This window comes from Eimeria tenella, genomic scaffold, assembly GCF_000499545.2.
Source record: "Eimeria tenella Houghton genomic scaffold, Eth_scaff16, whole genome shotgun sequence".
NCBI lineage: Eukaryota > Apicomplexa > Conoidasida > Eucoccidiorida > Eimeriidae > Eimeria > Eimeria tenella.
Window position 1 is genome coordinate 420,959 of NW_013541531.1, and position 23,666 is coordinate 444,624.

The following is a 23,666-nucleotide window of genomic DNA, read 5'->3' on the forward strand; positions in this document are numbered from 1 at the left end:
GCAGCAGCAGCAGCAGCAGCAGCAGCGCGCTGCTGCTGGCACACAGGGCGGCAGACGCCCCAGGAAAAAGCCGCAGCAGCAGCGCCAGCAGCAGACGCAGCAGCAAGATGCAGCAGCAGACACGCCAGAAACCCCAGAGCAAAGCAACCCGCAAACGCCAACAGCAACTGTAGATTCGCAGCAGCAGCAGGCAGACGACGAGACGCAGACGCAGCAAGACTCCCAGCAGCAGCAGCAGCAGCAAGGCGCTGCTGCTGCTGCCCCCGGCACTATCCGCCGCAGCCAGGGCTTCCTGCAGTTCTGTGCCGAGCTCTCACAAACAGCAGCAGCAGCAGCTGCTGCCAGCTGCGTGCAGGCGTGCAGCGCGAGCAGCGAGGGCAGCAACGCAGCAGCAACAGCAGCAGCAACTGCAGCAGCAACAACAGCAGCTCTGGAGGCAGCAGGGAGCGCGCCATACTGGGAGTGGGAGGAGATCGGGGGCGAAGACGACTTAGCAGGAGGCGCAGCAGCGGCAGCAGCAGCACCGGCAGCAGCAGCAGCAGCAGCAACAGCGCCAGACCCCATGCAGCGGCTGCTGCAGCGGCTCTTCGTGCTGCTGGGACGCAAGTCAGGGCCCCCCATGAGAGCAGCAAGGTCTGTCCGCCGGCTGCTGCAGGATAAAGGAGAAGCAGAATTGCTGCTGCCTCTGAGGCCTTTTGCTGAATCTTCAGAAGGGCCCACGGATTGGGCCCACCTCAAGCCGCTGCAGGTGCACTTGCTGCTGCTGCTGCTGCTGCTGCTGCTTGTTGCTGCCTGCTGCAGCTGCCTGCTGCTATCAGCTGTGCCTGCTTGCTGCTGCCTGCTGAAGCTGCCTTCTGCTGCTGCCTGTTTTACATGCTTCAGCCGCTGCTGCAGCTGCTTGTTGCTGCTGGAGCTACTGCCGTTGCTGCTGCTGCTGCAGCCAGCGCCCGAACAGGATTGTGTTGCTGCTGGCTGCTGCTGCTTTTGCTGCAGCGTCTTCGCTTCCTGCGTGCGCTGATCTCGCTGGTTTTGTCAGAAAGCCCCCAAATCGCGCGGGTGAGGCAACTCACTAGCTAGCTAGCTAGCTAGCTAGCCAGCTAACTAGCTAGCTTGTTCGTCGATTAGCCATACGGCCAGCTAGCTAGCCCCACTACATAGCTAGCTGGCATAGTAGCTCACTATTTAGCTAGCTGGAGTGCTAGCTGGCTGCGTGGCTAGCTAGCAAAATGGCTCACTGCTTTGCTAGCTAGATAGCTAGCTCACTACTTGGCTAGCTGGCTAACTAGCTCGCTGTTTAGCTAGCCAGCTTGCTAGCTCACTACTGTCTAGCTAGCTAGCTAGATAGCTAGCTGTCTAGCTGGCTAGCTAGCTAGCTACGCCAGTGGGGCCTAACGGCTGGGCCGTAGCTCTAGCTGGCAAGGGGCCTTCCGGCGAAGGGGGCTTACTACGTGTCTGCCCGTTGGCTAGCCATCCAGTTCTGTCCGTTTGCTGCTGCTGCCGCTGCTGCTGCTGCTGCTGCTGCTGCAGTACGTAGGAGAGGCAGCACCCGAGGGCTTTGGCTGCGACGCGCTCGTGGGAGAAGACGGGGCGGGCCATCTCTATTGGCTAGTCACGCAGCAGGGGGACCCTGCGGCCTTCAAGCTCTACAGGGTGAGTGCTGCTGCTGCTGCTGCTGCTGCTGCTGCTGCTGCTGCTGTGGCGCCTTCGGGTGGGTTGTGCTGCTGCTGCTGCGGCGGCAGCAGCCGCTGCTGCTGAGCTGTAGCCTTTGCTGCCGGCCCTAGTGGTGGTTAAGTGGCTAGCTAGCTAGCCACTCACTTGCTGCCCAGCTAGCCACCAGCTAGCCAGCTAGCCACCAGCTAGCCAGCTAGCCAGCTAGCCACCCAGCTAGCTAGCTAGCTAGGTAGCTGCTGCTCCTGCTGCCCAGCTAGCCAGCTAGCTAGCCAGCTAGCCACCCAGCTAGCTAGCTAGCTAGCTAGCTAGCTAGCTAGCTGCTGCTCCTGTGGGCACTTGCTGCGAGCAGGAAGAAGTCAGCCAGCGGCGGTACGAATTGCTGAGTGAGGACTTGCCGTCGCTAGAGTCCATAGCGACGAGCCTAGAAGCAGTAAGCCGCTGCTGCTGCTGCTGCTGTTGCTGCTGCGCCCGCTGTCGCTTGTATTAGCGCTGTTGATGATCCCGCTGCTGCTGCTGCTGCTTCCGGTGTCTGCTGCTGCAGCAGGCGGCAGCGGCATGCGAAGTCCTGTTTCTGCTGCCAAAGCTTCTGCACTTGTGCTGCAGTTAAGGCTTTTGTGTTTTGCTGTTTGCTGCTTCCTCAGGAGGAGGGGATGGCGGACTTGGCGCAGCAGCTGCTGCAGCAGCACCAGCTGCTGCTGCAGCAGCAGCGGCAGCGCAGCAGAGAAGAGAGACGCCGGAAGGCCGTGGAAAGGCAGCTGGAGACGGCCCAGTGGGGCGTCGTCACGGGTTTGTCTTGCTGCTGCTGTTGCTGCTGCTGCTGTGGTTCTTGGTGCTTCTTTTGCTCCTGTTGCTGCTACTGCGGTGCTGCTGAGGCTGCTGCTGAGGCTGCTGCTGCTGTACCATCCTGTCCGCGTTCCCCCTCCTGGGCATCACTGGCTGCGTCTGCTGCTGCTGCTGCTGCAGGGCGTCGGGAGCGGAAGCCAGTGAACTACCTGGAAGTTGAGGGCGAGCTCGAAGAGAGCAGCAGCAAACCGATCAACACAGCAGCAACGCGGGAGGAGCGGTGGCGAGCGCGACTGGAGAGGAAGGCAAGTGCCTACTTGGCTAGCTAGCCAGCTAGCTAGCTCGCCAGCTAGCTACCTGGCTAGCTAGCTGGTTAGCTAGCGGGCTAACTGGCAGGCTAGCTAGCTGACTAGCTAGGCGCAGCTGCTCCAAAGAGCAGATAACTAAAGAGCCGCCTTAGCCTTAAACATACTTCTAGCTAGCTAGCTAGCTAGCTAGCTAGAATCGAGCAAGTAGCAAGCTGGCTGCCTGCAGCTGCCCTTGAGGCAGGTAGCTGTAGAGCCCTTTGAATAGCTCTTTTGTGCGTCTTTCCAGTTAGCTAGCTAGCTAGCCTGCGGCGGAAGCCAGGATGATGCATGCGCTTTGCCGCTGCTGTTTGCTGTTGCTGCTTGCTGCAGGTATCGGAGATGGACGCAGAGCAGCAGGAGGCGGCGCTGCAGCAGCCGGCAGAAGAGGAGCAGCAGCAGCAGCAGCAGGTGCTGCTGCAGTCGCCAGCAGCAGCAAGTACGGGCTCCCGCTCGAGGAGGTCTGAGAAGCGAACCGAAGGCAACAGCCGCAGCAGAGTCCGCCAGTCGCAGCAGCAGCAGCAGCAGCAGAGCAGCACCCGTCACCAGCGTGCGAGCGCAGCAGCAGCAGCAGCAGCAAGTCCTGCTGCTGCTGACGGCGACGCAGCTGCATCAGCTTTAGAAGGGCACCGGCTGCGGCTGCAAAACTACGAGCAGCAGCAGCTGCTGCTGCAGCAGCAGCGGGAGAACGTGCGCAGGAGAATGCTGCTGACGCAGAAGCAGCTTGCGGCGCTGCAGCAGCAGATACACCTCAGCCCAGTGGAGCTGCAGGCGCAAACAGCAGCATTGCAGCGGCAAATGGCGGAGGAGCAGCAGCAGCAGCAAACAATTGACCAAGAGTTCGCTGCGCTGCAGCTGCGAATCGGAGAGCTGACAGAGTCCCTTGCTGCTGCTGCTGCTGCTGGGGGCGCTGCAGTGAGTCCCGCACCGTTCAAAGCAGCAGAACGCACGCAGCAGCAGCTGCTGACCCCGGAAGCAAGCAGCAGCAGCAGCAGCAGCTGCTGCACAGGAAACGGCGACATTCAAAGGGCCACTGCTGCGGCGCAGCAGCAATTGCATGCAGCAGAAGACACACTGCAGCAGGCTCCTGCTGCCCCACACTTAGCAGCAGCAGCAGCAGCAGCACTTGGTGCTGCTGTTCCTGCAGCGCCGCAGCAGCAACAACAGGCACTTCCTAGTGCCGCAGCAACAAACTTGTCACAACAACAGCAGCAGCAGCAGCAGCCAGATGTGGCTACAGGCAGCGAGGTTTTTTCTAGCGTAACTTGCAATGGGGTGCTGCGGCGGATGCAGCCGGATCTGGCGGGGCAGCAAATACAGCAGCAGCAGCCGCAGCAGCATCACTTAGTGTTGCCGCAGCAGCAGGACCTGCTGCTGCGAGAGCAGCAGCAATTGCTGCAGCAAGCCGCAATGGCCCAACTTGACGAAATGAAGCAAAATGCAGGGCAGCAGCAACAACAGGAACAGCAACAGTTGCAGCAGCAGCTGCAGCAGCAGCATCAGGAGCAGCAGGCGCTTGTGAATAGTGATGAGGGCCGCCTTGCAGCAGAAGGCGCAGCTTGAGGCTGTAGTCACATCTGGGGTTTGTAGCAGCAGCAGCAGCAGCAGGAACAGCAGCAGCAGCAGCAGCAGCAACCAGCAGCGCCGTTGTGTGCAACGGCGGGCGATTACACTCAGGAATGCTTGCGTCTACTTCTGCGGCTTTTGCTGCTGCTACTTCAGTAGCGACAGAGGAGAAAGCAGCAGCAGCAGCAGCAGTGTCGCTGCTGCTGCCGCAGGGCAGCAGCTGCTGCAGCTGTTAGCCACGCAAGAGTTCTCTTGATGTGAGATTTCTTAGTAGCAGTGACAGTTTTGCTGCTGCGGAGCTGCTGCTGCTGCGGTGTGGCCAGCAGTAGCAGCAGCAGCAGTAGCAGCTTCTGCTGCTGCTGCTGCTGCTGCGGGAGCAGCAGAACCACTGTTTAGCCTTGAGGGATGACTTCTTCCTGCTGCTTGCTGGCGCAAGCAGCAAAAGCCTTCGCAGCAATTTTATTAAATTTAATCTGTTAAAGAGATTATTTCAGGAGGCAGCAGAAGTAAATTTAGTTCAAGAATAAAGACAGATTTATTTCTTTTAAATTTGATTGAATTTAGCCTGCCAAGAGGATCCTCCTGTCAGGAGGCAACAGATCCGTCTGCTGCTGCTGCATCACGTAGTACTGCTGCTGCTGTTGCTGCAGCACCAAGTACTGCTGCTGCTGCTGCACCGAGTACTGCTGTTGTTGCTGCAGCACCGAGTACTGCTGCTGCTGCTGCTGCTGCTGCGCCGCCAGATCGGCTGCATTGGCTGCATGCACGGAGGGAAAAGCGAAGGTAAAAGATTTATGTAATTGAAAGAAATAAATGATTTATTAAATTTGTATTTCTTTCAATCATAAATCTTTTGTATTTCTTTTCCTGTGCATGCAAATTGACCAAGAAGATTCAAAATGTCCTTTTGCACATTTCGTGAACTCTGTTTGCTTCCCTCATTTAATATTTGCAAATAAATAAAAAAATTGTTTAAATTTAATTATTTATTATTTCATCTTTTGGTAATTGAAAAGCAGCAAGAGACAAAAGGCATTTCTGGAGTTTTTATTTCTTGCAAAACGCATGCATTTGCAAAAAAGAAAAAATCCGAAATTGGAATTTTCGAAGCTGCAAATAAATCCATTTTGCATTTAGTTGTATTAGCCATAGCTAGCTAGCCACAGCTTTCTGGTCACAGCTAGCTAGCCATAGCTAGCTAGCTACAGCTTTCTGGTCACAGCCAGCTAGCCATAGCTAGCTAGCTGCAGCTTTCTGGCCACAGCCAGCTAGCCGCAGCTGGCTAGCACTAGCTAGATAGCTAGCGAGCCACGGCTAGCTGTGGCTAGCTAGCCCTTGCTAGATAGCCGCAGCTAGCTGTGGCCAGCTAGCTCGGGCGATGGTGAGGGCTTTGATTGTTCTATCTTCAGCCGCAGCTGGTAATGAGCAGCAGCAGCCCAGCGCTGCAGTATGCTGCAGCAGGGAACAGCAGCGGCAGCAGCAGCAGCAGCAGCAGCAGCAGCAGCATCAGTAGCAGCAGCAGCAGCAAGATCAAGTAGGCGACGCAAAAATGAGTTTCAGTGGCTGAGGTGTACAGACACCAGAAATGGAATAAAAGCTACATTAAGGAAAGCAACGAAGCAAACTAAAGAGGCAAAAGCTGTAAAGATGGCTGCTGCCAAGCACAGAAGAACCAGTGTAGCAGCAGCAGCAGCAGCAGTAGCAGCAGTAGCAGCAGCAGCAGCGGTGTTGCAGGTGCCAGCAGCAGCAGGAGCAGGGTTGCTGCGCCGTGACCAATCAGATGCAGCAGCACTTGCTGCTGCTGCTTTCGCCAGAGCTCTGGTTTACTGCTCTGCATGCGATGAAAGGCAAGCAGTAGCAGCAGGTGCAGCAGCAGCAGCAGCAGCAGCAGCAGGTGGGGCAGCAGGCTTTGCTGCTTCAGCTGCTGCTGCAGGCTCCTCAGACAACGTCTTGCTGCCTTCCACCTGTTGCCTAACCTGAGAATTGAAGCAGCAGCAGCAGCAGCAGCAGAAGTAGCAGTAGCAGCTTTTGCAGCAGCAACGGCAACATCATTAGCAGCAGCGAAGGCGGCTGCTGTTGCAACGACAGCAACAGCAACAAAAGTAAGCAGCAACGGCGGCGGCAGCAGCAGGAGCAACAACAGCTCTGTGACACAAGCGCCGCTACAGACACCACCAGAACAAAATTACACAACAGCAGCAAGCACAGCAGCAGCAACAGCAGCAGCAGCAGCAACAACAACAGCAGCAACAGCAGCAGCAGCAGCAGCAGGAATACCGGGTAGTCTATTCCTAAGAAGTAGGCGGCAAGGAAAAGGTCTCTGTGGTTGAGGTGTACAGACACCGCAGACCTGACTTTCTCTTTTGCACAAAATGCAATTCCTGTTGCAGCAGCAAGCAGCATGGGAATATCGTTGCTGCCATCTCCCACTGCTGCTGCATTTGAGCCTGCAGCAGCAGCGGGAGATGGCGGCAGCGATATTCCCATGCTGCTTGCTGCTGCAGCAGGAATTGCATTTTGTGCAAAAGAGAAAGACAGGTCTGCGGCGTCTGTACACCTCAACCACAGAGACCTTTTCCTTGCCGCCGACTTCTTAGGTGTCTTCTGCTGCTCGCTTTTGTTGCAGCTCCTGCTGCTGCGGCAGCGGCTGTTTTTGCTGCTGCTGCTGCTGCTGCTGCTGCAGGCGCTGCTGCTGCTGCTGCACTGCTAGTTGAATGAGGGTGCTGGCCTTGAATTCAGCAGTGACAATTGGCTCTGCTGCTTCGCCTGTTAGCTCTCCTGAAGCAGCAAAAAGAATTAAACGAATTTAAAATAAAATTACGGTGAAACTGAAATGAAATTAAAATGAAATTAAAGTGAAATTAAAATGGAATTAAAATGGAATTAAAAAAACACAGAAAGCAAAGAGAGAAGCAAGAGATGGGGCTCGAGTGTATGTCCAGCCTGAATCTCTACTGTTGGGAGCTGTAGGCCCTTTCTAAACCCTAAATTATAAACCCTAAACCCTAAACCCTAAACCCCAAGGATAAATCCTAACCGTAAACCCTACGTTTGTCCTGCAGCGAGGCGTATGCCCAGTCCAGGCCCTAAACTCGAGGCTCAAAACCCTAAACCCTAAACCCTAGACCCTTGGCATCGAAGGGTAGCGGCTAAACCCTCGGGTGAACTGTTTAGGGTTTAGGGTTTAGGGTTTGGGAGTACCTTTTTCGGAGAAGACCAGGGCATTTGCTGCAGCAAAAGGAACTTTTAATTTTGTTTTTAATTCATTTGCAAATAAAAGAAAACCCCCACTCAAAACTGACACAAATAAACCCTGCTGCTGCAGGCAGCAGCAAAGAGCAGCAGCACCTTTTGTTAGCTGCAGCCGCTGGCTAACCAAAGCCAATTCAGATCTGCAAAATAAAAATAAAAATAAATAAAAATAAATAAAAATAAAAATAAAAAATAAAATAAAATAATAAAATAAATTAGTTTACTTGTTTTTATTTTTTATTTCAAAATGCGAAAACTTGAGGCAGGTAAAAAGCCCGAAATTTTGCAGTTTAAAAAATAGTTTTTAAAAGTTTCAAATTTAAAAACTATATTTTAGTTTTAATTCCTTTTAATTGCAAATGAATCTTTTCTAGTGTACAGACACAAAACAAACAAAAAAGCCGCAGCTGCGGGCAGCAGCAGCAGCAGCAGCAGCAGCAGGTATTGCGGAAGCAGCGCAGCAGAAGCAGGGGCAGCAACAGCAAGAAGAGTAGCACTGAGAAAAGCTGCAGCAGCAAGAAAAGGAGCAGCGGCCACAAAAATAGCGACAGAAAGGCAAACAGCCGCAGCAAGAAATGCAGCAGCAGCAGCAACAGCAGCAACAGAAACACAAGCAGCAGCAGCAAGAAGAGCAGCAGCAGCCGCTGCAGCAGCAGGGAGCAGCGACGAAGTTAGCGACAGAAGCAGCAGCAGCACGAACAGCAGGAACAAGAACAACATTAACGGCAGCAGCGACACAAGCAGCAGCAGCAGCAGCAAGAAATGCAGCAACAGCCACAAGAAGAGATGCCCAAACAGCAGCAAGAAACGCAGCACCAGCAGGAAGAAAGGCAGCAGCAACTGCAGCAGCAGCAGCAGGACGGGAGCAGCAGCAGCCGTAGTAGGGGATGCAGAAGCAGCAGCAGCCTTAACAACAGCCGTAAGAAGGCAAGCAACAGCAACAATAGCTCCAACAGCAGGAAGAAAAGTAGCAGCAGCAGTAGCAGCAGCAGCAGCAGCAGCAGCAGCAGCGGGAGCAGCAGCGGCAGCAGCAGCAGCAGCAGCAGCAGCAAGGGCTACCTTTTGACTCCTTTGAGCAGCTTGAGTCGCTTTTTGAAACTTTCCGAAAAAGGAAGAAAACCTCGCATGGCCTCGCGAGTTATGGCAGACACTTCTTTCTCCTTCCCTGGAACACAAACCCTAAACCCTAAACCCTAAACCCTAAACCCTAAACCCTAAACGCTAAACGCTAAATCCTAAATCTTAAACCCTAAACTCTAAGCGCTGAACCCTAAACCTGAAAGCCAATTTTCGCGTCTTTACGCCTAGCGTTCTGACCCAAAGGGAATGAGTACGCTTTAGGGTTTAGGGTTTAGGGTTTATGGCTCAGGGTTTAGGGTTTATGGTTTGTCTCCTGACCTATCAGGGCAGCTATTTCATCAATCACTTCTTCTTCTATCAATGTTGAGTCCTGAAAAGTTGCAGCAACAGCACCGCATGCTGCTGCTGCTGCTGCCTGTTGCTGCTGCTTCTGCTGCTGCTCACTGCGAGTAACAAAACACTGCCTTCATACTTTAGTTCAGCCTGCCCAGCAGCAACTCGCAGCAGCAGTAGCAGCAGCGGTAGCAGCAGCGTCAGCCGCAGCAGCGTCAGCAGCAGCAGTAGCAGCAGCAGCGTCAGCAGCAGCAGCAGCAGCAGCAGCAGCAATACCATATCAAAGCAAACCAATTGAAGACACAAAGGGGCCACGCTTCGTCTCCGCAGCATAAAGTCTCCGCCGTTCTCTGCGCACCAGCAGCAAAAGCTGCCAGTTGATGCAGCAGCAGCAGCAGCAGCAGCACCAGCACCAGCACCAGCAGCAGCGGCAGCAGCCGCAGCAGCAGCTCACCTGCTGCTATGCGCTGCAGCTCCCCTCGCAGTGCAGCAGCGGCAGCCCCGTTAGGCAGCAGCACATAGAACCTTGCTGCAGCAAATTCCCCCGAGGGAGAAACGCGTTGACCAGCTGCAGCAGCAACAGCAGCAGCAGCAGCAGCAACAGCAGATGATTGCAAGTTTGCTGTAAACGCATGCAGCTTCAAGGCGAAAAAAGCTGGGGCTTTTACCCACCCTTGAGAAGGCCTCCTGCTGCTTCTGCTGCAGCAGCAGCAGCAGCAGCAAACTGCGGGGTTACTTGCGGCTGCTGCACCAGCAAAAGCTCCCAGGTCCCCTGGTGGCGTCTTCCGCTGCTGCCGCTGCTGCTGTTGCTGCTGCGGCCGTTTCTGTTGCTGCTGCTGCTGCTGTTGCTGCTCTTGCCGTTGCTGTTGCTGCTGTTGCTGCTACAGTTTCTGATTCCCAGCAATTCACCTCTCGTAGGTTCGCTGGTCGCTGCTGCTGCTGCTGCTGCTTCTGCTGCTGCTGCCTCCAGCTGGTAGCTCTGCTGCTGCATGCCTTTTGGGGAAGTCGCAGCAGCACCGACCATTGTTACACTGGACTTTCTGAAGCGCCTCGCAAACCCTAAACCCTAAACCCTTAACCCTAAACCCTAAACCCTAATCCCTAAGCTCTAAATTCTAAACCTTTGAAGGCAGCAGTAAATTCAAAATCCCTTCTTTATAAAGAGGCTTAAAAGGAGAGGAAATACACAGGGTTTAGGGTTTAGGGTTTAGGAGCTAGGGTTTAGGGCTACTACCGCCTCACAAGATTCCAGAGTTTATGCTTCAGATCTAGGATTTAGGGTTTAGGGTTTAGAGTTACCTGTCTTCGACGCAGAAGGCAGCAAAGAAACGCGTTTGAAGCAGCTGTGCCTTTATTTTCGTGAAAGCCCTTCCTAAAAGAATTCCAAGTCAAAACTCTAAACCCTAAACCCTAAACCCTAAACCCTAAACCGCAAACCCTAAACCCTAAACTCTACGCTCCAAACCTAAGGCCCTTTCCAGGGCCTTTAACTCGCATTCAGCAATGTGCTGCGTGGTACTGAGTATGAAGCAAACAATAGAAACCCTAAACCCTAAACCCTAAACCCTAAACCCTTGACACTAAACCCTAAACCCTAAGGCTATGACTGAAAGCCCACCCTCCGTAGACTGGAGGACCCTGAGTCACAGGCAGTCAGACTTCACACAAACCCTAGACTCAAAACCTTACAGCTTAAACCCTAAACCCTAAACCCTAAACCCTAACCCGTAAACTCTAAACCCCAAACCCTGAACCCTAAGTCCGAAACACTGTGCCCGAGACCCTAAACCCTAAACGGCTTACAGACAAAACGGGCCGCTCAAGCTGCTGCTGCTGCTGTTGCTGCTGCTGCTGCTGTTGCTGCTGCTGCTGCTGCCGAGCGGCACTGAGATGACAGTTTCCTGCGGGGCCGCCTGAAGGCTGTAGAATTCCTCTGACTCATCGCTGCTGCTGCTGTCGCTGCTGCTGCATCTGTCGTTGCTGCTGCTGCGGCTGCGGCTGCTGCTGCTGCTTCTCTTTTGTCTTTTGCTGCTGATTGGGTGAAAAGGACACGCAGCAGCAAAGCGCCTAACTTGCCACCGGCGGAGACCTAAACAAGGAGCAGCAGCAATCAACTCCTTAGACTAGCAGCAGCAGCAGCAGCAGCAGCAGCAGCAGCGGCAACAGCAGCAACTGCAGCAAGAAGAAGAGCAGCAGCGGGCCTGATGAAGGCCATCAGCCAGGCCAAGCCTTCACGCGGCCAGCAGCAGCAATGAAAGCAGCAGCAGCAGTGGCAGGACCAAGAAATGCAAAGACAGCAGCAGCAGCAGCAGCAGCAGCAGCGATATAGACAGCCGCAAAGAAGCTTGAGACACGAAGAACAGCAGCAGCAGCAGCAGCAGCAGCTTGAGAAGCAGTAAGGACACCGGCAGCAGCAAAGACGCCTGCTACAGGACAAAAGCAGCAGCGGCAGCAAGGACATCAGGGGCAGCAAAGGCATCTGCGGCAGGATGGACAACAACACCAGCAACAGCAACAGCAACAGCAGCAGCAGCTGCTGCTGCTGCTGCTGCTGCTGCTGCGGCTCACCCAAGAGAGGCAGCAGAGCGTCCACCTCCCTCTCTGGGAGCGGCGGTGCGTAAAAGTCGACTTCTGCAGCTGGCAGGTCCTATCAGCAGCAGCAGCAGCAGCAGCAGCAACTCAGCAGCAGCAGCAGCTCAGAAGCAGCAGCAGCAGGTGCAGGAGGAGCAGCAGCAAGCTTCTGGGGGCTGCCTCTCGGGGTCAGCCCAGCCAACCAGTGTTTGTGGAACTGCACAAACCTTTAACAGCAGCTGCAGCAGCAACGGCAGCAGCAGCAACAGCAGCAGCAGAGGCAGCAGCAGCAGCTCGTGCGCCTCACCGGTGAGACAACTGCCACAGCATGGCCTTCGCTTTTTGCCCCTGCTTCTTGCTGCAGTGTGCTGCTGGACGTCTGCTGAAAAGACACACGGTAACTGCAGCAGAGCAGCAACAGCAGCAACAACAGCAGCACGAGTTGGCAGCAGCAGCAGCAGGAGCAGCAGCAGGAGCAGCAAGAGTAACAGCAGCAGTCCGCCACACAGCAGTCAGGCAGCTTTGCTTTTCCTTTATTTTAATAATAAATAAATAGACATAATTAAATAATAAAATTAAAAGAAAATAATAAATATAAGCAAAAAACTTATCATAAAGAGGCTGGCGGCCACATGGACGTTTTTGCATGCGCGTACATACACTGGAGCTGCTGCTGCACCAGTAACAGCTGCTGCAGCTCTTGCTGCTGCCGCTGCTGCTGCTGCAGCTGGTGCTGCAGTTGCTGCAGTTGCTGCAGTTGTTGCAGTTGCTGCTGCTGGTGCTGCTGCTGCTGCTGCTGCTGCTGCTGCTCACCCCTGGCGGTCGACGCAGTACAGAAGGAAGGCTAGAGACAGCAGCAGACCTTCTTGCTGCTCTTTACCCTAACAGCAAAAGGACGGAACAGAAAGACACGCTGCTGCTGCTGCAGTTGCTGTCGCTGGTGCTGCTATAGTTGCTGCTGCTGCTGCAGTTGCTGCTGCTGCTGTAGTTGCTGTTACTGCTGTAGTTGCTGGCACTGCTGTGGTTGCTACTGTTGTTACTGCTACAGTTGCTGCTGCAGTTGTTGCTGCAGTCGCCGCTGCAGTTGCTGCTGCAGTTGCTGCTGCAGTCGCTGGTGCATTAGCTCCTGCAATTGCTGCTGCAGTGGCTGTTGCTATTGCTGTTGCTGCTGCTGCCTGTGCAGCTACTGCTGCTGCTGCTGGTCTTACCTGTGTCTGACTCTCAGCCAGCGTGCTGCTGCATTCAGGGACATTTGCTGTTGCTGCTGTTGCTGCTGCTGCTGCTGTTGCTGCTGCTGCAGCAGGTTCTCCCACACTCAGCAGCAGCGCCGTGTTGAGCTTCGAGCGAACCTCCTGCAGCAAAAGCAGCAAAAAAGCACCTTTAGAAGAAAAGAAAGAAAGAAAAAGAAAAAGAGGAAAGAAATCTAGAAAGATCAAAGAAATAAAAAAGAAATAAAAAGAGACAAAAATAAACAAAAGGGGAAAAGGGGAAACAAAAAAAGACTTATAAGGCAAAAAGAAGAATAAAGAAATAAAGGAAATAAAGAAATAAAATAAATGAATAAATAAATAAACAAAAGAACAGAAATAAAAATAACTAAAACAAATCAAACAAATAAAGAGAATTACACAAATAAACTAAAATAAATGAAAACAAATAAAATAGATGAAATAATAAAACAAATGGAACCAATAAATAAAATAAATAAATAAGAATAAAAGAACAAATAAATAAAATAAATAAAAACAAGAATAAAAATAAAAATAAAAAACGCACAAAGCTGCGGCGGCGGAAACTCCAGGGAAGAGCAGCAGCAAAAAGAAGAGACAGCTGCTGCAGCAGCAGCAAAATTTGCTGCCTGAAAAGGCAGCAAAAAAGGGAAAAAAAGAAATAAAAAGAATATTTAAATAAATAAAAAAGGATTAAAAAGACTAAAAAAAAGAAATAAAAGGTGCTGCTGCTGCTTTTGAGGTTTTGTCCTCTTGCTGCTTCGGCGCTCTAGGTTGCAGCAGCAGCAGCAGCAGCAAAGAAGCAGCAGCAGCAAAGCAGCAGCGGCAAAGGAGCAGCAGCAGAAAAGCAACAGCAGCGAGGGAGCAGCAGCAGAAAAGCAGCAGTAGCAGCAGCAAAGCAGCAGCAGGAACAGCGACAACACCAGCAGCAGCCGAGCAGCAGCAGCAACAGCAGCAGCAGACACAAAAGTAAGCAGCAGCACTTACCAAGGAGGTCTGCTGCAGTGCAGCAAACCGAAGGAGACCTTCAGTAGCAAACGGCGAGAGGGGGCGCCATAAACCAGGGGCCCCTGCAGCTCTGTCTCCATGCTGCAGCAGCAGCAGCAGCAGCAGAAGCAGCAGCAGCAGCAGCAGCAGCAGAATCTCTCGGAAGGTGACCCGGCGAGAGGCAAAGGAACAAAGCTCGCAGCAGTACTGCAGCAGCAAGGCTGCAGCAGCATGGCTGCAGCAGCAATGTGCTGGCAGCAGCAAGGCTGCAGCAGCAATGTGCTGGCAGCAGCAAGGCTGCAGCAAAAACAGCAGCAGAGATCTAGTGCCGACAGAGCGTCTGCAAGCAGCAGCAGCAGCTGCTGCTGCATGAAATAGCCGCGGCACTGCAACACGATATGTAGCCTCAGCAGCAGCAGCAGAAGCAGCAGCAGTAGCAGCAGCAGCAGCAGCAGCAGACCTATGTGTGCAGCAGTTGTGCTGCTGCAGGGTTTCGAGGATTCGCTGTAGCAGCAAAAGAGGCAGCAAACGTCCCGGCAGCAGCACAGAGAGGCTAAACCCCTCAAGGTCTCCCATGCTGCACTGGCAAGTGCTGCTACAGCTGTTGCTGCTGCTTCTGTTGCTGCTGTTGCTGCTGCTGCTGCTGCTACTGCTGTTGCTGCGGCTGTTGCTGCTGCTGCTGCATGCGCAGGGGCTGAGGAAAATCTGCCACTGCGGATTCTCCTGCAGCTGAAGCCTCAAACGAGCAGCGTCCTCCTGCAGCAGCAGCAGCAGCAGCAGCAGCAAAACAAAACGAGCAGCAGCAGCCAATGGGATCACAGAATAACTAGCAGCTAGCCTGTAGTTGGCAGATTTTAGCTAGCTAGGGTTTAGCTAGCTAGGGTTTAGCTAGATAGCCAGGGTTTGGCTAGCTAGGGTTTCGCTAGCTAGAGTTTAGCTAGCTAGGGTTTGGCTAGCTAGGGTTTGGCTACCTAGGGTTTGGCTGGCTAGGGTTTGGCTAGCTAGGGTTTAGCTAGCTAGGGTTTAGCATCTAACTTTTAGGAGCTTCAGTTTTGCTGTCACTACAGTTGAGGAGAGAAAGCGAGAAAGGCGGAAATCAGAGATGGTTGCTGCTGCTTCTGCTGCTGCTGCTGCTGCTGCTGCTTCTGTTGCTGCTGCTGGTGCTGCTGTTGCAGCAGCTGCTGCTGGTGTTGCAGCTACCGCCTCTATTGCTCTGCATGCAGGCAGCAGTAAACAAGCACGCAAAGCCTCTGCTCCTGCTGCTGCTAAGCCCTGCTGCTGCTAAGCCCGCAGACAGCAGCAGCAGCAGCAGCAGCAGCAGCAGCAAGCCTTCGAACAGACCCGACAGCCTTGCAAAAAGAGGAAAAGGAGACAGAAAAGGGAGACGAGAAAAGAAGATAAAACAAAAAGAAATAAAATAAAAAGAAATGAAATAAAAGAAATTAAATAAAAAGAAATTAAATAAGAGAAATAAAATAAAATAAAATAAATAAATCTTACTCGAAAAAAGCGGCAGCAGAGAAGCAACCTGCAGGAGCTGCTGCCTGCAGCTCCCACTCAGTCTGCAAAAAAAGAAAAATTAATTTGATCAAATAAAAATAAAAATAAAATAAATAAAATAAAAATAAAATAATAATAATGATAATAATAATAGTATGGTAATAATATTTGAGAGTAGCAGCAGCGCAGCAGCAGCGCAGCAGCAGCATGTTGGCTGCAGCGCAGCAGCAGCAAACGAGCAGCAGCGGTAGCACAACAGCAGCAGCAGCACGTTGTCAGCAGCAGGCAGAAGCAGCAGAAGCAGCAGTGCAGCAGCAGCAGCAGCATGCTACCAGCAGCAGCAGCAGCAGAGGAGCAGCAGCAGAGGAGCAACAGCAGCAGAAGCAGCAGCCAATGAGCAGCAGCAGCAGCAGCAGCAAAGGAGCAGCAGCAGGAAAGAACAAAAGGGTAAAAAGGAAAATGTAATTATAAAAAAACAACTGCAATCCAACAAATAAATAAATAAATAAATAAATAATAAATAATAAATAATAAATAAATAATAAACAAACAATATCAGATAAACTTGTAGTCAAGTTAATAATAAATGAAAATAAGAAAATAAACAAATAAATAAGTAAATAATAAATAAATTTTAAATGAGTAAATAACATTTAGATAAATAAATAAATAAATAAATAAATAAATAAATAAATAAATAAGCTGTAAATAAATAGTATTTAATCGATTAAAATAAATAATAAATAAATAAATAAATAAATAGTAATTAATTGATTAAAATAAATTAAGTATTTATTTGATTAAATAAAATACCAATGCACAAACGAAGGAGCAACTGTAAGAGCAAGAAACAGTTTAATTTTTAGTTTGTTTTTAATTAAAATGTTTTTTAATTATTTAAAAAAGAAAAAATAAAAACATTTAAAAAGAAAAGAAATAAATGGAAAAAAGAGTTTTGCTGCTGCTTACTGCTGCTGCCATTGCAGAAAATAATGAAAGACAGTTTCGATCCTTTTTGTTTCTTTGGACTTTAACCTGCTGCTGCTGCTGCTGTTGCTGCTGCTGCTGCTGGACTTCTGGCTAGAGACATAACTCCATTTAAATGGCTTTTTATTCCGCCAAGAGTCTTTGATTTGAAGCGCTAGAGAAGCAGCCGACAAACAAAACCCGAAAAATGCAGTAGCAGCAGCAGCAGCAGCAACAGGAAAACGGGGGCTGTGGGTCGAAAAAGCCTCAAATAAAGAATAAAATGAAGTAAGTGTTCTTTTCGAGCTGATAATTTCCCTGCCTGTTTGTTTTCAAGTGGCTATACACCGCAGCGTGTCGTCGGCGGTTCGGCGCTGCTGCAGCAGCAGCAGCAGCAGCAGCAGCGGCGCATGCAGAGGAAAGCAGCTGAAAAAGGCGTTAAGGAGCAGCTCTTTTTCTTTTTATTTCATTAAGAAGACTTAATTAAACTGCAGAAAACCTGAAAAGCCCGTAGGCTTTCATTTAGTGCCGCTTTCCTCTCTGCGAAAGCTGCCGCTGCCGCCGTGCGGTTCACGTTTCCCCCCTACAGCGCCTCGACGTGGGATTTTGGTGAGTTTTCTCCTTCTTTTTGCAAAACGGAGAGTATTATTTCTCTTTCTCTTTGCAAAAATAAAAGTTTTATTTCCGGGAAAGCTCCAAAAGCCTTCATTTTAGCCTCTGCAGCGCTCGCGGCGGCGGCAGAACAGACACCGCAGCTGCGGCGTTTGCAGTTGCTCCGCTTCCCTCTCTCACTTAAATGACTCATTTCAATTAATTATCTCTTTCCTTTGGCTTTTCCGCGTTTTTAAATCCAATTTCCCGGAGTTTTTGCGTTTTTCCGCCGCGCAGCTGCATGTATATGCGCGCTGGGTTTCCTGAGCTGCAGATACACCCCAAATGGCGTACACCGCAGACTTCAGCTTTTTGGATTCTCCAGACTTTCCAAATGAATTTAAAAAGGACACAAATGAAGATCTTTTTGAATTTACTCCCGGCAGCTTCACCCTCGCCCCAGTGCCGCAGGCGAGATGCTGCAAACCCTAATCTCTGCAAACCCTAAACCCTTAAATCCTAAACCCTTAAACCCCAGACCCTTGCCCGCCAAACCCTAGACCCTAGGCTCTCGAGCCGCTGGACCCTACGCGCTGCAGACTGTAAACCCTCAAACTCCTCCAAACCGCAAACTATCAAACCCCAAACCCTCCAAACCCTAAGCCCTCCAAACCCTAGAACTTAGCCTCTCCAAACCCTAGCCCCTAAACCCCACTCTTCTAATGCTTGAGAGCGTCGCTGCCGGCGCCCCGCCGGCTGCCCCAAAACCCTAAACCCTAAACCCTAAACCCTCGTTTTGTGGCGCATGCATGCAGCCGGACCTCTTCGCCTCGAAGCTCTTTCAGCTAAACCCTAATAAACTCCCTTCCCCCTTAAGTCTCCACATGGGGCCCCCGGGGGCCCCTGCCTCGGGGGGCCCCTCAATGGGGTTTAAAAAGGGGACTACAACCCTGGCCTTTATCTACAAGGTGTTTCTAGGGTTTAGGGTTTAGGGTTTAGGGTTTACGGGGTCTGTTGAGAGAAGGGCAACGTCGCGCTGGATACTGTTTAAAAGACGTCTCGAGGGTGTAGAGTTTAGGGTTTAGGGTTGAGGGTTTAGGGTTTAGGGTCTAGGGTTTAGGGTCTAGGGTTTAGGGTTTAGGGTTTGGGGGCTGCATCAAGAAAAGGCTTTTTTTGTGTGTTGGGTCTTCTTCTTCATCTATTTTTTCGCGCGAATTTTGAACGTGACGAGTTGACTTTAACTTCATTTTAAGTCCATTTATGAGGGTTTAGGGTTTAGGGTTTAGGGTTTAGAATTCTTTTTTTGTTTTCAGGGAGGAATTGTAATTGCCGTCGACAGCCGCGCCTCCATGGGCGTCGCCATCAGCAGCCAAACAGTTTGCAAAGTTTTGGAGATTTCCAGCATCATTTTAGGTCCATTTACTAGGGTTTAGGGTTTGGGGTTTAGGGTTTAGGGTTTGGGGTTTTTGGTCCAGGGTTTGGGGTTTAGGGGCATCATTTTAGGTCCATTTATTGGGGTTTAGGGGTTAGGGTTTCGGGCCTAGGGTTTGGGGCTTAGGAGGCATCATTTCATGTCCATTTATTGGAGTTTCGGGTTTAGGGTTTAGGGTTTGGGGTCTAGGGTTTGGGGTTTAGGGGCATCATTTTAGGTCCATTTACTAGGGTTTAGGGTTTAGGGTTTAGGGTTTAGGGTTTGGTGTTTAGGGTTTGGGGTCTAGGGTTTGTGGTCTAGGGTTTGGGGTCTAGGGGCATCATTTCAGGTCCCTTTCCTAGGGCTTTTTATTTATTATTTATTTATTTATTTATTTATTATTATTTATTTATTTATTATTATTTATTTATTTGTTTGTTTGTTTATTGTTTATTATTTATTTATTTATTTATTTATTTATTTATTATTTAGGCACTATGGCTGGGGGCGCTGCGGACTGCAGTTACTGGGAAAGGTACTTGTCCAAACTTTGCGCTTTATTTGAACACAGAAATCAAGTGAGATTAATTAATTTAATTAATTTAATTAATTTAATTTAATTAATTTAATTTAATTTAGTTCGATTGGCTTGATTTAATTTTTGTGAGTTTGATTTGTTTCCTTTATTTGATTTAACTGATTTTACTTATTTGTTTTGTTTTACTTTTTTGTTTGATTTCCTTTTGCTTCCTTTTCCTCCTTTTGTCTCTCATTTAATTTACATATTTTATTTGTTTTATTTATTTTATATATTTTATGTATTTTATCCATTTTATTATTTTATCCATTTTATGTATGTTATCCATTTTATTTACGTATTTCATTTTATTTATTATTTATTTCCGTTTATTTCTTTTATTATTTCATTTCTTTTGTGTAATTCCACTTTATTTCTTTAATTCATTCTTGTTTTTTTCCACTTCAATTTATTTCCTTTTTTCTCTTCCATTTCAATTTCTTTTTTCTCGCACAACTTCAACTTTAATTTAACTAGTTTAATTCAATTAACTTAATTAAATTAATTTAATTTGATCTATTTTATTTACTTTGTTTAATTTATTTTAGTTTATTTATTTATTTTATTTTCAGGAAAAGATTCCTGTGGCAGCAGCTTCGAATCTTTTGGCAAACATTTTCTACGCCTGGAGAGGCTATGGCCTTTGCTGCGGTTTGTCTTTTTATTTTAATTTATTTTACTTTATTTTAATTTATTTATTATTTTGAAAAGGGTTTAGGGTTTTGAAGAGAATTTAGGGTTTTGAAAGGGCGTTTTTTGCATTCAAAAAGGGTTTTTTCCAGTTCTCAAAATTTATTGATTTAAATTAAATTATTCAAGGTAATTTAATTTGATTTATTTTTTTATTTAATTTAAAATAAATAATAATTGAATTAATTAATTCCCCTTTTAGGGACAATGATTGCTGGCTGGAATCCAAACAGCGAAGAGCCCGAGCTCTACTACGTAGACGACAAGGCCACCCGGTCCGTGAGGGTTTAGGGTTTAGGGTTTAGGGTTTAGGGTTTAGGGTTTGGGATTTGAAGGGCCGCTGAGAGTTTGGGGCGTAGGGTTTATATGCAATTTCCGGGTCCGTTGTTTGGGGTTTCAAGCTGAGGGTTCCAATCTTTAGAATTTGGTCCAGGGTTTAGGGTTTAGGGTTTAGGGCATGGAAAGAGATGGCAGCAAACCCTAAAAAAGGGTTTGTGGTTCTGCTCCTGCAGCCTCAAGGGAAATCTCTTTTCTTGCGGCAGCGGCAGCACTTTCGCCTATGGTGTTCTAGACAACAGCTATAGATGGTAAGCAGCAGCAGCAGCAGCAGCAGCAGCACTAGCAGCAGCAGCAGCAGCAGCACTACTACCACCACCGCACCACCCACAGCACCCCCGTCATTAGCAGCAGCATCCCCAGCAGCAGCAGCACCCCTAGCAGCAGCAGCACCCCTAGCAGCAGCAGCAGCAGCAGCAGCAGCAGCAACAGCAGCAGCAGCAGCAGGATTTTGTGTTGCTGCAGGGACATGAGCGAGGCGGAAGCTGTTGAGTTGGGGCGAAGGGCCATTTACCACGCGGCCCACAGAGACGGCGGCTCGGGGGGCCTTTGCAGAGGTCTTTACTTTTAATTTTATAAGGGTTTAGGGTTTTGAAAGGGTTTAGGGTTTGCAAGAAGAGGGTTTAGGGTTTGCACAAGGGTTTAGGGTTTTGAAGGGGCTTTTCTGCATTCAAAAAGGGTTTTTTCCGCCCAAAAAGGCTTTTTGGATCACTAAAACACTCTTTTAGGGTTTAATGTGTCCCTGTTTAATTGAAAGTAATATTTAAAAGTTCCTTTTTAAATTTAGAAATTTAAATTTAGAAATATCTCCTTTTGAATTAAAAAGCATTTCTTTCTTTGAATTAAATATTTAAATCAAAATGCATTTCTTTTTAAATTTAAAATGTTTTTTTAATTTAAAAATAACTTTTAACCGAAACAAACAAACAAACAAATGAATACAAAAAATTAATTAATTACATTTATTTATTTTTAAATTTATTTAATTAATCAAATTAAATTAAATTTAATTATTTATTTTTATTTTTTTGTCTTTAGTTTACTGCTGCTACCGCGGCGGCTGGCGGCGGGTGGTGGCTGGAGACGACATAAGCGAAATGCATTACGCATATGCAGCTGAACAAGGTACAAACCCTAAACCCTAAACCCTAAACCCTAATTTGCAAACCCTAAACCCTAGACCCTAAACCCTAGGGTTTGAGGGGGCGCGGGGGAGCAGCGGGGCGCCGTGGCTGCGAGGGTTTGCGTGCAGGCTCCGACGGCAGCCTCCTTTGAGGCTTTCGCGAGGGTTTAGGGTTTAGGGCGTAGGGTTTAGGGTTTAGGGTTTAGGGTTTAGGGTTTGGCTCTTCGCAGCAAAGCAGCTCGTGGGCTGCTGGCCCTGCGAGGGGCAAACCAAACAAATAAATAAATAAATAAATAAATTAATTAATAAATCATAAATGAAGAAACAAATGCTGCAGCAGACTCTTTTGCTGCAGCTGCATGCAGAAGTTTATCTTTTGGTTCTTTTGCAAATGCATGCGCATGCATTTGTTTTAATTCATTTAAGTTCACTTTTGGGGCTTTTGCATTTTCAGAAAGTCATTTATTTCGAGGGACGCAGAAACCCTAAACCCTAAACCCTAAACCCTAGTTGGGACTTGCGGACTAGTTGTAGCACGGCAGACCCTAGACCCTAAGCCCTAGTCAGCCCCCAACGAAGGCAAACCCTAAACACTAATAAACCCTAAACCCTAGCAAACCCTTGCTTTGCTGCAGAACCCTAAACCCTGGCAAACCCTTGCTTTGCTGCGAAACCCTAAACCCTAGCAAACCCTTGCTTCGCTGCAAAACCCTAAACCCTAGCAATCCTGGGGTTGAATTCAAACGGCGTTTTGCTTTTTTGTTCTTGTTCATCAGTTGAAAAGGACTTTGCCATTCAGCTCTAGGGTTTAGGATTTAGGGTTTAGGGTTTAGGGTTAGGGTTTAGGGTTTCCATAAACCCCAAAGCGAAGCGGCGCTGCTGCTGGGGCTTCCCAGGGCGGCCAGCAGCAGCGAAGTGCTGCTGGCTGCTGCTCACAGACGCAAACCCTAAACCCTAAACCCTAAACCCTCGATGAGAAGCTCTCAGTGAAGCAAATAAAGAATAAATGAATAAGTAAATAGATGAGAAGCAAATGCGAATCAAGAAACGGAAAAAGGTCAAAAAAATATTGAATTGTTTTTCTTAATTCATGAAGAATCCCGAGAAAAACCTCAAAGGACCACAAATGCCATTAATGCCATTAATGGCATTAAAGGACCACAGATGCCATTAATGCCATTAATGGCATTAATGGAATTAATGCCATTTATGCCATTAATGGCATTAATGGCATATTATTAATGGCAAAGACACAGACAAACATTTAATGAAATAAAAGGAGATGAAAGTGAAAAAAAAGTGGACAAAAGTGGAAGTAAAAACAAGTAAACATTTTTTGAAAATAAAAGAAAAATAAATATTTATATGAGGAGACAAAAAAAAGTGAAAAAAGTTTGAAAAGAAATAATAAAACAAATGAAAAATGAAAGAAATAAGTAAATTAATTCAAAGTAAATCAAAGATGCAAAAAGAAAAAAGAAAAATGTAAATTAATTAATTTAAAACTCATTGAAAATAAAAAAGAAATTAATAAAATCTTACGAAGGGACTTGTCTTTTTTGCCTCCTTCCGAATTTTCCTTTTCTGCCTCTTTTGCTCCTTCCGCTCTATTTGCTTCTTGCTGCTGCTGCCGCTGTTGTTGTTGTTGTTGTTGTTCCTGCTGCTGCTGCTGCTGCTGCTGCTTTTCAAAAAGAGACAGGGAGAAAGCCACAGCAGCAGCAGGAAACAGCAGAGGCGGTGCTGTCTCCTTTTCTGCAGCAGCAAAACAATTAAGTTAATTACTTACTTTAATTATTTAATTAATTTGATCAATTAAATTACTTAATTTAATTAATTTAATTAATTAAATTATTTACTGAATTGATTAATTAATGATAAGTAATCAAAGCAATTCTCCCTTACAAACTAAGTGCTGCAGCCGCAGTGCAAACAGCAGCAGCAGCAGCAGCAGCAGCAGCAGCAGTAGCTACTGCAGCAGCGACAGCAACAAGAGAAGCGGCTGCAGCAGCGGCAGCAGCAGCACCAGCACAGCAGCACTAGCAGCAGCAGCAGCAGTAGCAGCAGCAGCAGCAGCAGCCTTGGCCCTTTTTATAATAAATAAATGGCTGAGTGTAAGAACAAAGAAAGCACAATTTTAATTACTTAAATTAATTTTTATTAATTAAATAAATAAATCATTTATTTTTACCTTATATATTTTTATTTGGAACGCAAGACAAAGGAACAAAACAAGGAATGAAACTTCTTTATTCAGAACAAGACGCTGCTGCAGCAGCAGCTGCAGCAGCAGCTGCAGCAGCAGCTGCAGCAGCAACAGCAGCAGCAGCAGTTTATTTCTTAAGGCCCCACCGCCTCCATTTGTCTCTTCGGGTTTTGTGTCTCCTTCTTCTGTCTCAGCCCAGACGCTGCCTTCTGTGTTGCTGCTGCTGCTGCTGCAGTAGCTGCTGCTGCTGCTGCTGTTCCTGCTGCAAGTGCTGCTGCTGCAGGTAGCGCTGCTGCTGCCAGTGTTGCTAATGCAGGTATCGCTGCTGCTGCCAGTGCTGCTGCTGCAGGTTGTGCTGCTGTTGCTGCTATTGCTGCTGCTGCAGGTAGCGTTGCTGTTGCTGCTACTGCTGCTGCAGCAGGTAGCACTGTTGCTGCTATTGCTGCTGCTGCA

The 23,666-nt window shown here is 48.6% G+C and overlaps 4 protein-coding genes across 4 annotated transcripts in view; 3 read left to right on the top strand and 1 right to left on the bottom strand.

Moving 5' to 3' along the window:
* The window catches only part of ETH_00009660 (uncharacterized protein), a gene marked incomplete at both ends in the record, with an annotated part of 4,661 nt that extends 1,878 nt beyond the window's left edge, over positions 1-2,783 (top strand). Inside the window, 6 exons of the mRNA XM_013373633.1 lie at positions 47-748; positions 994-1,056; positions 1,528-1,650; positions 2,021-2,101; positions 2,313-2,457; positions 2,635-2,783. Of these exons, the coding sequence (XP_013229087.1) occupies positions 47-748; positions 994-1,056; positions 1,528-1,650; positions 2,021-2,101; positions 2,313-2,457; positions 2,635-2,783 (1,263 nt within the window). The remainder of the gene's footprint in view (positions 1-46; positions 749-993; positions 1,057-1,527; positions 1,651-2,020; positions 2,102-2,312; positions 2,458-2,634) is intronic.
* A 357-nt stretch (positions 2,784-3,140) lies between these two features.
* ETH_00009665 (uncharacterized protein) lies at positions 3,141-4,361 on the top strand (the record flags this gene model as incomplete). Its single annotated transcript, XM_013373634.1, has 1 exon — positions 3,141-4,361. The coding sequence occupies one exon, from the start codon at positions 3,141-3,143 to the stop codon at positions 4,359-4,361; it is 1,221 nt and encodes a 406-aa protein (XP_013229088.1).
* A 4,673-nt stretch (positions 4,362-9,034) lies between these two features.
* ETH_00009670 (phosphoserine phosphatase, putative) lies at positions 9,035-16,297 on the bottom strand (the record flags this gene model as incomplete). Its single annotated transcript, XM_013373635.1, has 16 exons — positions 9,035-9,129; positions 9,484-9,597; positions 9,702-10,069; positions 10,329-10,401; positions 10,495-10,574; positions 10,833-11,118; positions 11,598-11,676; positions 11,908-12,001; positions 12,414-12,481; positions 12,809-12,952; positions 13,377-13,458; positions 13,817-13,918; positions 14,277-14,572; positions 14,852-15,029; positions 15,317-15,378; positions 16,286-16,297. 16 exons carry the CDS (start codon positions 16,295-16,297, stop codon positions 9,035-9,037), a joined length of 2,133 nt encoding a protein of 710 aa, XP_013229089.1.
* A 1,460-nt stretch (positions 16,298-17,757) lies between these two features.
* Positions 17,758-21,012, top strand: ETH_00009675 (proteasome subunit beta type 5, putative; the record flags this gene model as incomplete). The annotated part of the gene is made up of 8 exons (XM_013373636.1): positions 17,758-17,841; positions 18,187-18,286; positions 18,777-18,862; positions 19,434-19,512; positions 19,754-19,826; positions 20,064-20,138; positions 20,353-20,444; positions 20,926-21,012. Coding segments are annotated over 8 exons (676 nt in total), but the record flags the coding sequence as incomplete, so codon positions are not given.
* Between the last annotated feature and the right edge of the window lie 2,654 nt (positions 21,013-23,666).